Below are 12,786 nucleotides of genomic sequence, written 5' to 3'. Positions count from 1 at the left end.
AATACAAAAAAATTTTAAGCTAAAAAACTCACACATGAAGAAAACTTTGTTCATTTTAATTGTTTATGTGTTAAATATAGCTTAAATATATATATACATATATATATATATATAAGCTAAATATACCTTAAATATAATTGCAGAGCAACTGGCTTAATGTTTTTTAAGAAACTATGGACATTGTGAAGTAACAAAATATTTTGTCATGAAGTATTTTACTGATTTTAAAGAATATACTGGATAAACTTTTATTCCTTTGTGCACTGACTGATTGATTGTGATTATACCATAGACAATGAAAATGATTAAATTGGATTTACTAAAAATCATTTCCAAAATAATTTAAGGTAAATTTGTAATTATAAAGAAGCCCCATATTTTCTTCAATTTGAAAACCAGCTATTTTGTTCTTTAATACAAACTATTTCATATTAATAAAGTAAGTAGTATATACAATAAAGCTTATAGAAAATGATGGAGATATCTCAGTATAAAATTAATTCCTATTATTTTGTGTTAAGCAAATTAATAATAATTTGCTTATACCTTTTTGCTCATCTTCTATGTCACCATAGTTTAATCTTGGAAAGGTTGATAATTACGTTTACAGGCTCTTATCCTTAGAAAGTAAATTAATTATCTTATAAAAATGAAGCACAGCTAATAATACTCAGTGTTAGTAGACATGAAGTTAAAGACTGATTGTGAAATCAGAATTAATGAGTTTGAACTTATTCATATTTTTCATGCCCCAAAGCAACATTTACAACCCCAGAAAAGGTAATTTATTATTAAATCATAGAATAACAGAGCTGGAAGAGATGCTGACAGTTCATCTTGTCTAGCTTTCTTTTGCATTTAAATAGCACTTTCTGCTTGAAGACTCAATTCTTTTCTCCAGGAATAGTGTTTATTACAGTGTTTCATTATCCTAATAGTCAAAAAATTATTTCCTAAGTCCTACTAAAATTCCTCCTCTTAAACTCATCTTTTTTTGCTCTTTTGTTAACAGATATGGGTAACAACTAAGTACCTTATTTTAGGAAAAAGTCATTCACATGTTGGCCTCAGAGACAAGAAATTTCTTCTTAATGTTAAAAACTTTATTCATAACTTTATTCATTTTAAACTTTTATTCCTAATTACAATAACAATAACTTTTGGCTACAGGAAATAAGAATTTGCCAGGAAAGATAAAAAGATACTCAAAGATGCATATTAATCTAAGTAATTAGTAAGTCCCCTTCTATAAAATGTCTGTTGCATAAAAGGAATTAAGATAGTGTTTTACTATTAAGGGCTATTAAGGAGTTCCCAGAGCTAATCTTTTTAAGTTGCCATATCTTTTAAGTTGCCCAGAGCATGCTGGAAGTCTTGAATATGCCAAAGGCAAAGATCCACTATTGACATGATTTGTTGTTTGGACTCCAAGATGGACTCCCTGTATGTCTCTGGGAGGCAAGACGGGTGCCAGTCAGTCTGTGCCAGTCTGGGAAAAATGCTTGTACAGCTAGGGTGCTTTGCAGATAAGTGGACCTTCTTACTTTCATAGTCAAGCAGTTCCCAAGGGAAAGGTTCTATTCCTTTTTCCCACCGGTACTGCCCCTTTTCCCTCCCTTCCCATGCCTCTTCCCCTTTTTTCTTCTTTCTTTTGTGGCACTATCATAAAATGCAAACTTATGTATGAATTGTGAACTCTTTGAATTCTCTTATAATAAACTTGGTTTTTATGTAAGTCTTATGACATTGTGACTAGACCTATTGACATTATGGAGGCAGAAAGACAATCACAACAGACTTGTTGATTTTCATCAAGCTGTATTAAAATGTTTTTTATTTCTTTACATCTAGTTAGGGAATAACAAAAGGCGGTATGTTATTTATATCACTAACAATAATTAATATTCCCAAAAGACTATAAAACTGTGCATACCCTTTGATCCAACAGTGTCTCTACGGGCCTGTATCCCAAAGAGATCATAAAAGAGGGAAAGAACCCATAGGTGCAAAAATGTTTGCGGCAGCCCTTTTTATAGTGGCAAGGACTGGAAACTGAGTGGATGCCCATCAGTTGGAGAATAAAATATGGTATATGAATGTTATGGAATATTATTCTATAAGAAATGAGGAGCAGGCTGATTTCAGAGGCTGAGAAAGACATATATGAACTGATGCTAAATGAAGTGAACAGAACCAGGAGATTATTGTACATAGTAAAGGCAAAATTATCTGATGATCAACTATGATAGACTCAGCCCTACTTAGCAATACAATTTAGAGACTTGGTATGGTAAATGCCATCTGCATCCAAAGAAAGAACTATGGAGACTGAATATGGATTGAAGCATACTATTTTCACCTTTTTTGGGGAGTTGTATTTTCTTTCTTGTATTATTTTCTCTTTTGTTCCAATTTTTCTTTCCAAACATGACTAAAATGGAAATATATTTAAAAGCACTATACATGTATAATCTATATCAGATTGCTTATTGTCTTGGGAAAGAGGGTGAATAAGGGAAGAGAAAAAACATTTGGAACTCAAAATCTTACAATAAATTATGAAAATTAAAAACAAACAACAACCCCTTCAGTTCCCCCCCTCCACCCCCCCGCAAAAATAAAGTAAAACCCAATAACAAGTATTTACTTAAAGTTCTCAGAATACAAGGAGCCCAGGCTCAGCCACTATCCTAGGCAACTGAGATAATGCCTCTCAGAAATGACTCATCTATGAAACAGACCAAAAAAGATTCATTTCTATTCACAATTGGTGGTCATTTGTAAGTCTATAATTTCTATATTAAATCTACTATTTTATTTCAGTCTTTGTTAATGTTGTTGTTGTTGTTGTTTTTTAAGATTCTATCTTTTCAGCAATCTTTTGATTCTGTCCCAAACTGCATTCTTGTCAATTGGCATACAGAGGTTTTTTAAGAAAAAAATAATAGAGGTTTTGTTTTGGTTTTTGGCCTCAAAAATTCAAATCTCTTTACAAAAATGGCAATAAGCTAAACCATGTTAAAAACTTAAAGATGGGACTTATGGAATTATAAGCTGCTAAGTATACAGTATTTGGGTTTGAGAGATCTTTAAAGTTTTATGCTAAATTTCAAACTGCTATGAATGCTAGGTTTCCAGTCTAAAGGAGTTCCCAGAGAATTATTTATGAAAGTTAAAGACAATTAGTCCAAGGGTCAGTGTGAGCAGAAGACCACTGGGCTTAGAATCAGAAGACCTGGATTCAATCCAAACTCTTCTACTTCATGTGTGATCATATACAATAACGATGATGATAGCTAACATTTCTATAGCACTTTAAAGCTTGCAAAAAGCACTTTACAGGTATTATATCTCATTGGATCATCACCACAACCTTGTGGGGTAGAGGCTATCGTTATCCCCATTTTACAGAGGAGGACAATGCATTCTCTGTGCAGGGAAGACTTGCTGAGGACACAGAGAGGAAGTGTCTCAGGCTGGATTCCTACACATGAATTCTCTTCCTCTCCCTCTCCTCCCTCTACTGGACCATCAGAGGCCTGCCATCAAATAAATCACTATTTCTCTGTACCTTAACTTCCTCATCTGTAAAAGGGAGAGACTTATGTGATCTACCTTCCCATTACTATGAAGAAATCACATTGTAAACTCTCAAGAAGATATAAAAAAGATATTAATAATAATGGTGGTGATAATGATAAATGACTCTTATTGCTTAATTTGAAAAATCTCATCAAGTAATATTACTATGAGCTAATATTTACATAGGGCTCTTAGGATTACAAAGTGCTTTACAAATATTACCTTATTTGATCCTCAAAGCAACCCTGTGAGGAAAGTGCTATTGTTAGTCTCATTTTATAGATGAGGAATTGAAGCTGAAAGCAGTTAAGCAACATACCTAAACTGTTTGAGGCAGTATCTGAACTCAGATCCTCCCAGTTCTTAGTAACAAAGATATTCTTAGCTTTAACTTTTACACTTCTGAAACTCTTCAGTCTTAGTGTCTTTCTGAAAGCTTTATGTAAAGACAGTACTGACTCAATTGGATTTAACGGGCATGTTTAACAATCATTGAAACAATGATTTAATTTAAATCTATCCCTATCTGATTATTTTTAGATAGTTAACTCAAAAGCAACATTTTTTTCTTTGCATTTACATTGAATTTGTCTCAACTGGAATTTAACAAAGTGATAAAATGAAGCAAATTTCCATATCAGTTATAATTTATAAAGGGCATATGACCTCATAAAAAAGGCTAGGTCTAATAGCCCTGACTTTGGTCAAGAGAACCCAAATTGAGGATGCTATACATTTTTTTTTTATTATAGCTTTTTATATAAAACATATCCATGGGTAATTTTTCAACACTGACCCTTGCAAAAACTTCTGTTTTAACTTTTCCCCTTCTTCACCCCCTCCCCTAGATGGCAGGTAGTCCCATACATGTTAAATATATTAAAGTATAGGTTAAATACAATATATGTATATATATTTATACAGTTATCTTGTTGCACAAGAAAGATTGGATTTAGAAAGGTAAAAATAACCTGAGAAGAAAAAACAAAAATGCAGATGCTATACATTTTTATAAGCATAGAATAAAATAGGAAAGGAAGAGGGCTTAACCCCCACATGCTAAGAGACCACCTCTCCTTGTTTCTAAAAAATTCCTTTTTAAAATTTATAGGTCTTAATTACATTCTGAGGTTCTGAGAAATTCACTGGGGAATTAAATAAGACTATCTTAATTGTTCAAGATGGGACAAGATTAGCTTGTTTTAACTTATCAGAGACACCACACAAACCTTGGAAGAAGTGTTGAGACAGTATTTTATGATAATATTAGGAATTTTCCTTTAAGTTGGAGCAATTGTGTCTTTGTTATTTCTATTTAGAGTGGGGAAGGAATTTTAGCACACATAAGGTCCTCCATTTAAACCTCAGAGAAGAGGCTTCAGGTTTGGCAAAGTATCAAATCAAATATAAAATACAGGAACAAAATTAATTACCTCAAAGTCATTACATACAGTTTTATTTTTTAGTCCTGCTTACTTTACATCTTATGCTTTTATTTTTTGTATCCATCCTTTCTTATAGCACAATAATAGTCCATTCTTTTTATGCACAACTTATGTGGTCATTCCTCAATCAAGGGGTATCACTGTGCTTCCAGTTCTTTTTTACTACAAAAAAGTAGTGATATAAATATTTTGGTCTGTAGAAGAGCTTTATTTTTATCAGAGATCCCTTTGGGTATAGGCCTCACAGTGGGGTCTCCAGATCAAAAGTTCTGACCTCAAACAGAATTGAAACAGATTTTTTCAAAATATCAATGATTTCAGCCCTCATTGTCCTTGAACTCCCTTTTCACAAGTAATACTGCTAGTTATACAATGATCATCCAATTGCTGGTCTTTAGGGGTGGGTATCCAATCAAGATTACCCTGAACTCTTTTCTTTTATCTTCTGTCCCTTCCTCCATTCACCCCTAGAAATTACTTTGTATTTACTTATCTCTGTGTGTTCAATTTTCCTTCAGAATCGGGTTGTTTTCATTTTTATATATTTACAGAATAAAGAAGAAATGCAAATTAATAGCAAGTACTGAGGAGTCCCATGGTCATTGATTGACTCATTCATTCAGGAAGCATTTATTAATTTCCAGAGATTTAAAGACAAAAATGAAAACAACCCAATTCTGAAGGAAAATTGACACACAGAAATAAGTAAATACGTGTGTGTGTGTGTGTGTGTGTGTGTGTGTGTGTAGGTAGGTACACCCTACCCAGGAAATGTCCTCTGTATAGAAATCATAATATAGGTGAGTAAATAGAGCATTTATTAATAATAATTTGTTATATTAATAACTTCTAGTAATATTTTTATTATAATTATTTGTATCATTAATAAATAATTTAATAATAATAGCTGTTATTTGTATAGTGCCTTAAGGTTGGAAAAATATTTTTAAATATTATTTCATTTTATTCTCACAACCTGAAAATATTGTCATCACCATTTTATAGTTCAGGGAAAGAGTCAAAGCAGTTAAGTAAGTTACTCAGCATCACATAGCTACTAAATATCTGAGGCTGGATTTAAACTTGAGTCTTCCTGAATCCTGGTCCTACATCTGCCAGGAACTAGGCTAAATTTTGCATACAGATGTAGGAAAGCAAGACAGTTCCTGGCTTCCAGGAGTTTATATTCTAATGAAGGATGACAATTCATCAAGGGAAGTTGGAAAAAGGGGCAAGAAAAGGGTGCCCATTTGGAAGCAATGATGTAGATGAGGAGAAATCTGGGTGTGAGTGGGGTGAACCAGGGTCTTTCCTAAAATGGTGGTCCTGGAGACAACAGCAATCCACACTTGAGAATTCATGCTTCATCTTTGTATTATACCAGCTGTTAAATTTCCTTGGATTTGGAATGTGACATGCCAAACTACTTGGAGATTTTTTGGGACCAGACCTGTGATTTCCTTTTGACTAATTGATCTCTCTATAAATTGACTTCAGATTATTTTCCCTTAAATGTGCCCACAATGAGATTTATATGTCACTTTTGTACTTCATTCATACAGTCAGGGTCCTGGGGAATGATATCTTTGATTAATTGGTATTCCTTCCATACTATGGCTAAACAAACTTCCAATTCCTGATTTCCCAATCCCTGAGATCAAAAGGTGTCATCTGCTGGAGCAAAAAAAACCTCTGATGTTGATCAAAAATCTAAACCTTTTCAAAATCATTTGTTTTTAGTGTTTTGACAAGCATTTATTAAGAACTTATCATGTGCTGGCACATGTTAATCTTTAGGTGTTAGGTGTTAGATGTTAGACGTTAGGTGCCAGGAATATAAAATTAAACAATCCTGTCTTTCAAGGAACTTATATCTTAATAGAGAAGAGACAGTACGTATATGTATAAATATGGACAGAATAAATATAAAAAGAGAAATACAAATAATATAAGCAGTGAAATAAATATAAATAGTGAAATAGTTTGGATGGGACTACTTAGTAGTTGGGGGGGAAAGAGGAATCAGTAAAGGCTTCCTTTGGAAGGTTAAACTTGAGCTGCATCTTGAAGAAAGAAGATGACTTCCAAGAGACTGAAGTAATTTTCATCATTTATTTAATTATTTTATATCTATATATTTTATATATAGATATCATCATTATCATAATATACCAATATCAAAATATACTAATTAATCATATATTAATAAATTAGTATATTAATATATGTTACTACATATAATATTACAATTATTTAATTATTTTTCAGACATGAAGAATAATTAGTACAAAGGGGAGGGAGAGTATTGTACAGTAGGCCTGGAATGATCACCTTGGGTCATGGGAAGAATTTTAAAAGCTAAATGGAAAGAGTTTATATTGTATTCTAGAGACAGAAGTCACTAAATTAATTGAGGAGAGTAATGACATGAGCAATAGAAAAATCATTTTGACAGCAATGTAGAGGGCTAACTGGAATGGAGAGAAACTTGAAGCAGAAAGACCAATTAGGAAGCTGATGCAATAAGCTATATGAGAGGTGATAAGAGTCTGAATTAAGGCTAAAACTGTTGAATAGGATGAGATGAAAGAAATGTGAAAAAGAAAGATGCCAAGATTTGGCAAGTGATTATGTGAGGTGAAGAAAAGTAAGGAATCCAAAGATAACATAAAGATTACAAATCTGTATATGTAGGAAGGATAGTGGTCCTTTTGAAAGAAATAGCCAAATTTAGAAGAGGGTACCAAGGGAAATAGTTCAGTTTGGATATGAGTTTGAGAAGTCTTGATGATATCTAATATTCTTGAAGTGCCCAACAGGCAACTAGTGATGTACTACTGAAGATCAGGAGAGAGACTTGGGATGGATATATAGGCCTGTGCATCATTTGCATTGGGAGAATCATAATTAAACTCACGGGAGCTGAAGAAGTTACTAAGAGAAAAAGAGTGTAGAAGGAAAAGAGGGCCTAGACTAGAACCAAGGGAAATTTCCAAAGTTAAGGAGTATGTTAGGGATAAACCAGAAAAAGGGAATGAAGAAGAGAAACCAGACAAGAGGCAGACCAAGAGAGAAGAGGGATCATGAAAACTTGGAAGAGAATATCCAGGAAGGAAGGCTAGTCAATGGTGTGAAAGCAGCAGAGAGGTGGAAAAGGATGAGGGCTCAAAAAAGGCCATCCAATTTGACAATTACTAGATCATTGTTAACTTGGAAGAGAGCAGTTTTGTTTGAATAATGAGCTCAGAAGCTACACTGCAAATGACACTACTGTGACACTGCTCTATTCTGTTTTTCTCTTACATGTGTGACCTTTCTTTATTAGTCTTTACTGATTCAAGATTTATTCTTGCTTCCCACTTCCAACAATGGGTTTTCTTTAAAGCTTTTTGGGAGGCTTCTCTCTATTACATTCTCTCCCTTGTTGATCTTATTTCCACCAATGGATTCAATAGTTCTTAGACTGGTGATTCAAATCTAAACCAATCTCTCTAGAATTCCAGTCCTGTGTTGCTGTACATCTTTACCTGGCTATTTTCGAGGAGCATGGATAAAATCCTGGGAAGTATCTTAGAGATCACCTTATTCAATTCTCTCATTTCTAAAGATGTGGAAAGAGAAATCCGGAAAAGTTCAGGGGCTTTCGGAACTCACAAGAAGTAAAAAGCAGAGCCAGTTTTTTGAGTCTAGCCATTTTTGCTCCACATCCAGAACTCTTATTGTTGTTCTTATTACACCACACAATCTCCTCAATCAGCACCTGAATTTTAACACATTTGAAACAGAATTCATCATCTTTCTGACTAAATCCACTTCTCTAATTTTAGGATCATTTATCATAAATCCAGACTTAGAGGATATTGTAGAGATCATCTAGTTTAAACTCCTCAGTTTTATTAGAAAATTGAGGCCCAGAGAGATTAAATGTTGCTTCAAAATTTACAAAAAGAGCAAGACTCAGAGCCAGGATTGTGTACATTCAGGTCCAGGTGCTCCACATTTAGGACACTTTCTATTGTATGTTCTGTTTTCTTGCTATGACATAGCTACACCAAACAATCTTGTACAAGTAAACCAAGAGTAAATAGTGTAGTGGCTACAGTGTCAGCCTTGGGATTAGGAGGATCTGAATTCAAGTCCTTCTCTGATGTAGGCTATGTAGCTATGCAGCAGCTGTATGGCAAAATCATTTAATCTTTGAATGCCTGAGGCAAATCTCCAAGAATGAAATTGAAGAGGAGTTGCTCATTAGAAGTATGTTTTATAAAGGAAATCACAGGTCTGATCCCAAAAAATCTCTAAGTAGTTTGGCATGTCACATTCCAAATCCAAGGAAATTTAACAGCTGGTATAATACAAAGATGAAGCATGAATTCTCAAGTGTGGATTGCTGTTGTCTCCAGGACCACCATTTTAGGAAAGACCCTGGTCATGCTTCACCCCACTCACACCCAGATTTCTCCTCATCTACATTGCTTCCAAATGGGCACCCTTTTCTTGCCCCTTTTTCCAACTTCCCTTGATAAATTGTCATCCTTCATTAGAATATAAGCTCTTGGAGGCCAGGAACTGTCTTGCTTTCCGACATCTATAAGCAGAATTTAGCCTAGTTCCTGGCAGATGTAGGACCAGGATTCAGGAAGACTCAAGTTTAAATCCAGCCTCAAATATTTAGTAGCTATGTGATGCTGAGTAATTTACTTAACTGCTTTGACTCTTTCCCTGAACTATAAAATGGTGATGACAATAGCACCTATTTTCAGATTGTGAGAATAAAATGAAATAATATTTAAAAATACTTTTCCAACCTTAAGGCACTATACAAATAACAGCTATTATTATTAAATTATTTATTAATGATACAAATAATTATAATAAAATATTACTAGAAGTTATTAATATAACAAATTATTATTAATAAACGCTCTATTTACTCACCTATATTATGATTTCTATACAGAGGACATTTCCTGGTAATATAATAAGGTCAATCTACCTACCATTTTCCTAATTCAAAATCCTTATCGAGGTAGGGTGTGTACACACACACACATACACACACACACACACTTTCAGATATTTGGTGAAAATCAAACTTGATCTTTGGACTCTTTTAGATGAGTTGACAATGTGATTATATAAGGGAATGATACAACTCTCCTTTTCAGGCTTTAAATGATCAAGAATTATCTACAATGCAGCAGAAATAATTGCATTGACCCTGAATCCATATTGTAACATGAAGTGAGAAAAACTTGTCCAAAGTCCAAAAAGATTATATGTGTACCTGTAGTTAAAGGCAGATGGGTAACGCTGTTCAAACAGGTCAGAGTGAACCAAGTAGATGAAAGTGTAGCTCCAGAAAACAGCAATAGAAGGATTAGCTTCAACATGCCTCTGATGAAATCTGCAAACCTGACAGGAAACAACGATTCATTAACTCAAACCATTTCTCATTATTTCTGTATATGATATTCTATAAATCAACTAAAATTAAGTTAAGACGAGAATTCTCATATATTATTTTGAACTTTAATACTGTGACTAAAAGTATGAAATTATATATCTTTGTTAAGAACTTTTAACCTATATGGAAAGATTTTTGTATTTGGAAATGCTATTAGAAATGAACTTTCAAATCTTATTTCTTTACAGCTCCCAAAAGCTCAATATAGCATTTCATTTCTGTTCTCAGGTGGTATTAAATGTAGTGCCATTGTTCTTCCTTCTGACTAAAGCAAAATACCTTCAAACCTTAAGAGAATCGTCATTCAAGAAGCTGATATTTTATAGACACAGTTCATTTAAATTAAAAAAAAAATCTTCTTGGATCCAAGGAACACACCTGTCATTTTTAGGCCTAAGGAATTTGAAAGCAATTTGCTAAGATTTAAAAGGCATGAGTCAACCAAAAACATATCAAGAATTAGGAACAAGAATATTTAAGAAGTCAGAACAAGATTTTGCCAAACAAAGCCATCATCTTTTGGGAGACTATTTTGAATTCCAAAAGCCTTGATTTTAAAAGCTATAAACAAATGAATAGCTCTCTCTCTCTCTCTCTTTTTTTTTTTTCAAAGCAAGCATATTGTAAATAGCGTTAAACTTGGAAGGAAGATCTGGTTTTCAACTGCTCTAAGAAGGCCACTTAACTCAAGTTTCCTCATATCCAAAATAGGAATAATAGCACTTGAGTTACTTAGACCTCACAGGATTACTGTGATGAAAATACAGTGAAAATTTTAAGAGGGTGAGGTATTGTTTCATTCTCGTTTACTATGCTGAATGGATTCAGATAGAAATAGTCTCAGGGCCATTAGAGATAATATTGTCCTTTAATTATATTTATGTTTAGTGCATATAGATAAAATGGTTGATTTTAAAATGGAATGAAAATATTGGAATGCAATATCATCTTTTGATCTATAGAAATCATTGTTGGGACAAATTCAATAGTAAATAAGACAACAAGAATGATATGTACCATATCCTGTTCTAACATAATTTTTATTTCTTCCATCAGATGTCATACTTTAAAATATGGGACAGTAGCAGAATAGATAAGAAAGCATAATCAAATAATATGCTATTAAAAAATCTTAAACAAAAAAAAATCACAGAGAGATAAAGTTGAATGTTCTAGCAGAATCAATTTTGCTTCAGGTGAATTAAAAAAGGCAAGCACAGAAAGCAATCTCAGAAAAGATAATAGTAAAAATTGTCATGGTTAAAAGAGATAAGCGAGGAAAATATATTTAAGGGTACTAAAAAAAAGGAAATGTTATCAATATTTCATAGATATATGTATATTACACAAATATATACATATACATGTATGTATCAAATGACACAGAATCCAAATATTTAAAAGAAAAGTTAACTGCATTATAAGGAAAAATAGAAAGTAAGAGTATAATCACAGGGGCAGCAATGAACCTCTTTTACAGCCCATATAAGTCTTAACAAAAAAAGTCTTAACAAAAAGATAAACAAAAAAAGTTAAAGACTATAACAGAATTTTTCAAAAATCAGATATAATGTATCTCTGGCAAATACTAATGGAAATAGAAAGGAATATTCATATTTCTTAATTATATGCTTCATAGTTACAAAAACTGACCTTGAGTCAGGATATAAAACATCTCTTAACAAATGCAGAAAAAAAAGAAAAGTAAACATACTTTACTGGTCATAAAATGAAAAAATTATAATCAACAAAGTACATTTTATACCTCCCTAATTAAATTACTGTTCCATTCATCATCACTAAACCATATCTAGCCTCCTCAAACCTGTCATGGTTCCTTGTTTCCTCATTATCATAACTAAAGACCTTCTGTCAAAAACTTCATCTTTTCCCTTCTTCCTCATCAAATTACCTTGAGGCTTTCTGCTATTATTTCCTCCTTTCTTTACTTCACTCACATGAAGAAGTCCCTACTCTTTCATGTACCTTCAGATTCTCCTGGTTTAATAGCAGCTTTCTCTATAATCTAGGTGCCCATAGCTTTCCTGTCCTCAAAAACCCATCACTTAATCAATTCATTCCTACTAGTTATCATCATCCCATATCTTTTCTCCATTTGGGGGCTAAACTTCTTTACAAAGTTGCCTACTATAGGTGCTGTTATGTCCTTTCCTCTCATTCTCCTTTTAATTTTCCATAGCTTGACATCCCACTTCAACATTCAAGTGAAACCACTTTTTCCAAAGAAATCAAAAATTTTTAAATTTCCAAATATTATTTTATCACTCCTCA

At 33.0% G+C, this 12,786-nt stretch overlaps 1 protein-coding gene across 3 annotated transcripts in view; it reads right to left on the bottom strand.

The window, feature by feature from the left end:
• Nucleotides 1-12,786, bottom strand: part of SLC49A4 (solute carrier family 49 member 4) — a 199,767-nt gene that overhangs the window by 89,844 nt on the left and 97,137 nt on the right. For all 3 annotated transcript variants that reach the window (XR_007951904.1, XM_051985412.1, XM_051985413.1), the window contains exon 7: nucleotides 10,315-10,442. Coding sequence is in view for 2 of the 3 variants with exons in the window: in XM_051985412.1 (XP_051841372.1) it covers nucleotides 10,315-10,442 (128 nt within the window). In the remaining variant the exon portion in view is untranslated. The remainder of the gene's footprint in view (nucleotides 1-10,314; nucleotides 10,443-12,786) is intronic.

This window comes from Antechinus flavipes, chromosome 3 (assembly GCF_016432865.1).
Source record: "Antechinus flavipes isolate AdamAnt ecotype Samford, QLD, Australia chromosome 3, AdamAnt_v2, whole genome shotgun sequence".
In the NCBI taxonomy this organism is placed as follows: Eukaryota; Metazoa; Chordata; class Mammalia; order Dasyuromorphia; family Dasyuridae; genus Antechinus; species Antechinus flavipes.
Note: the sequence above shows the minus strand (reverse complement) of the source record. Positions and strands in the feature narration are given on the sequence as shown.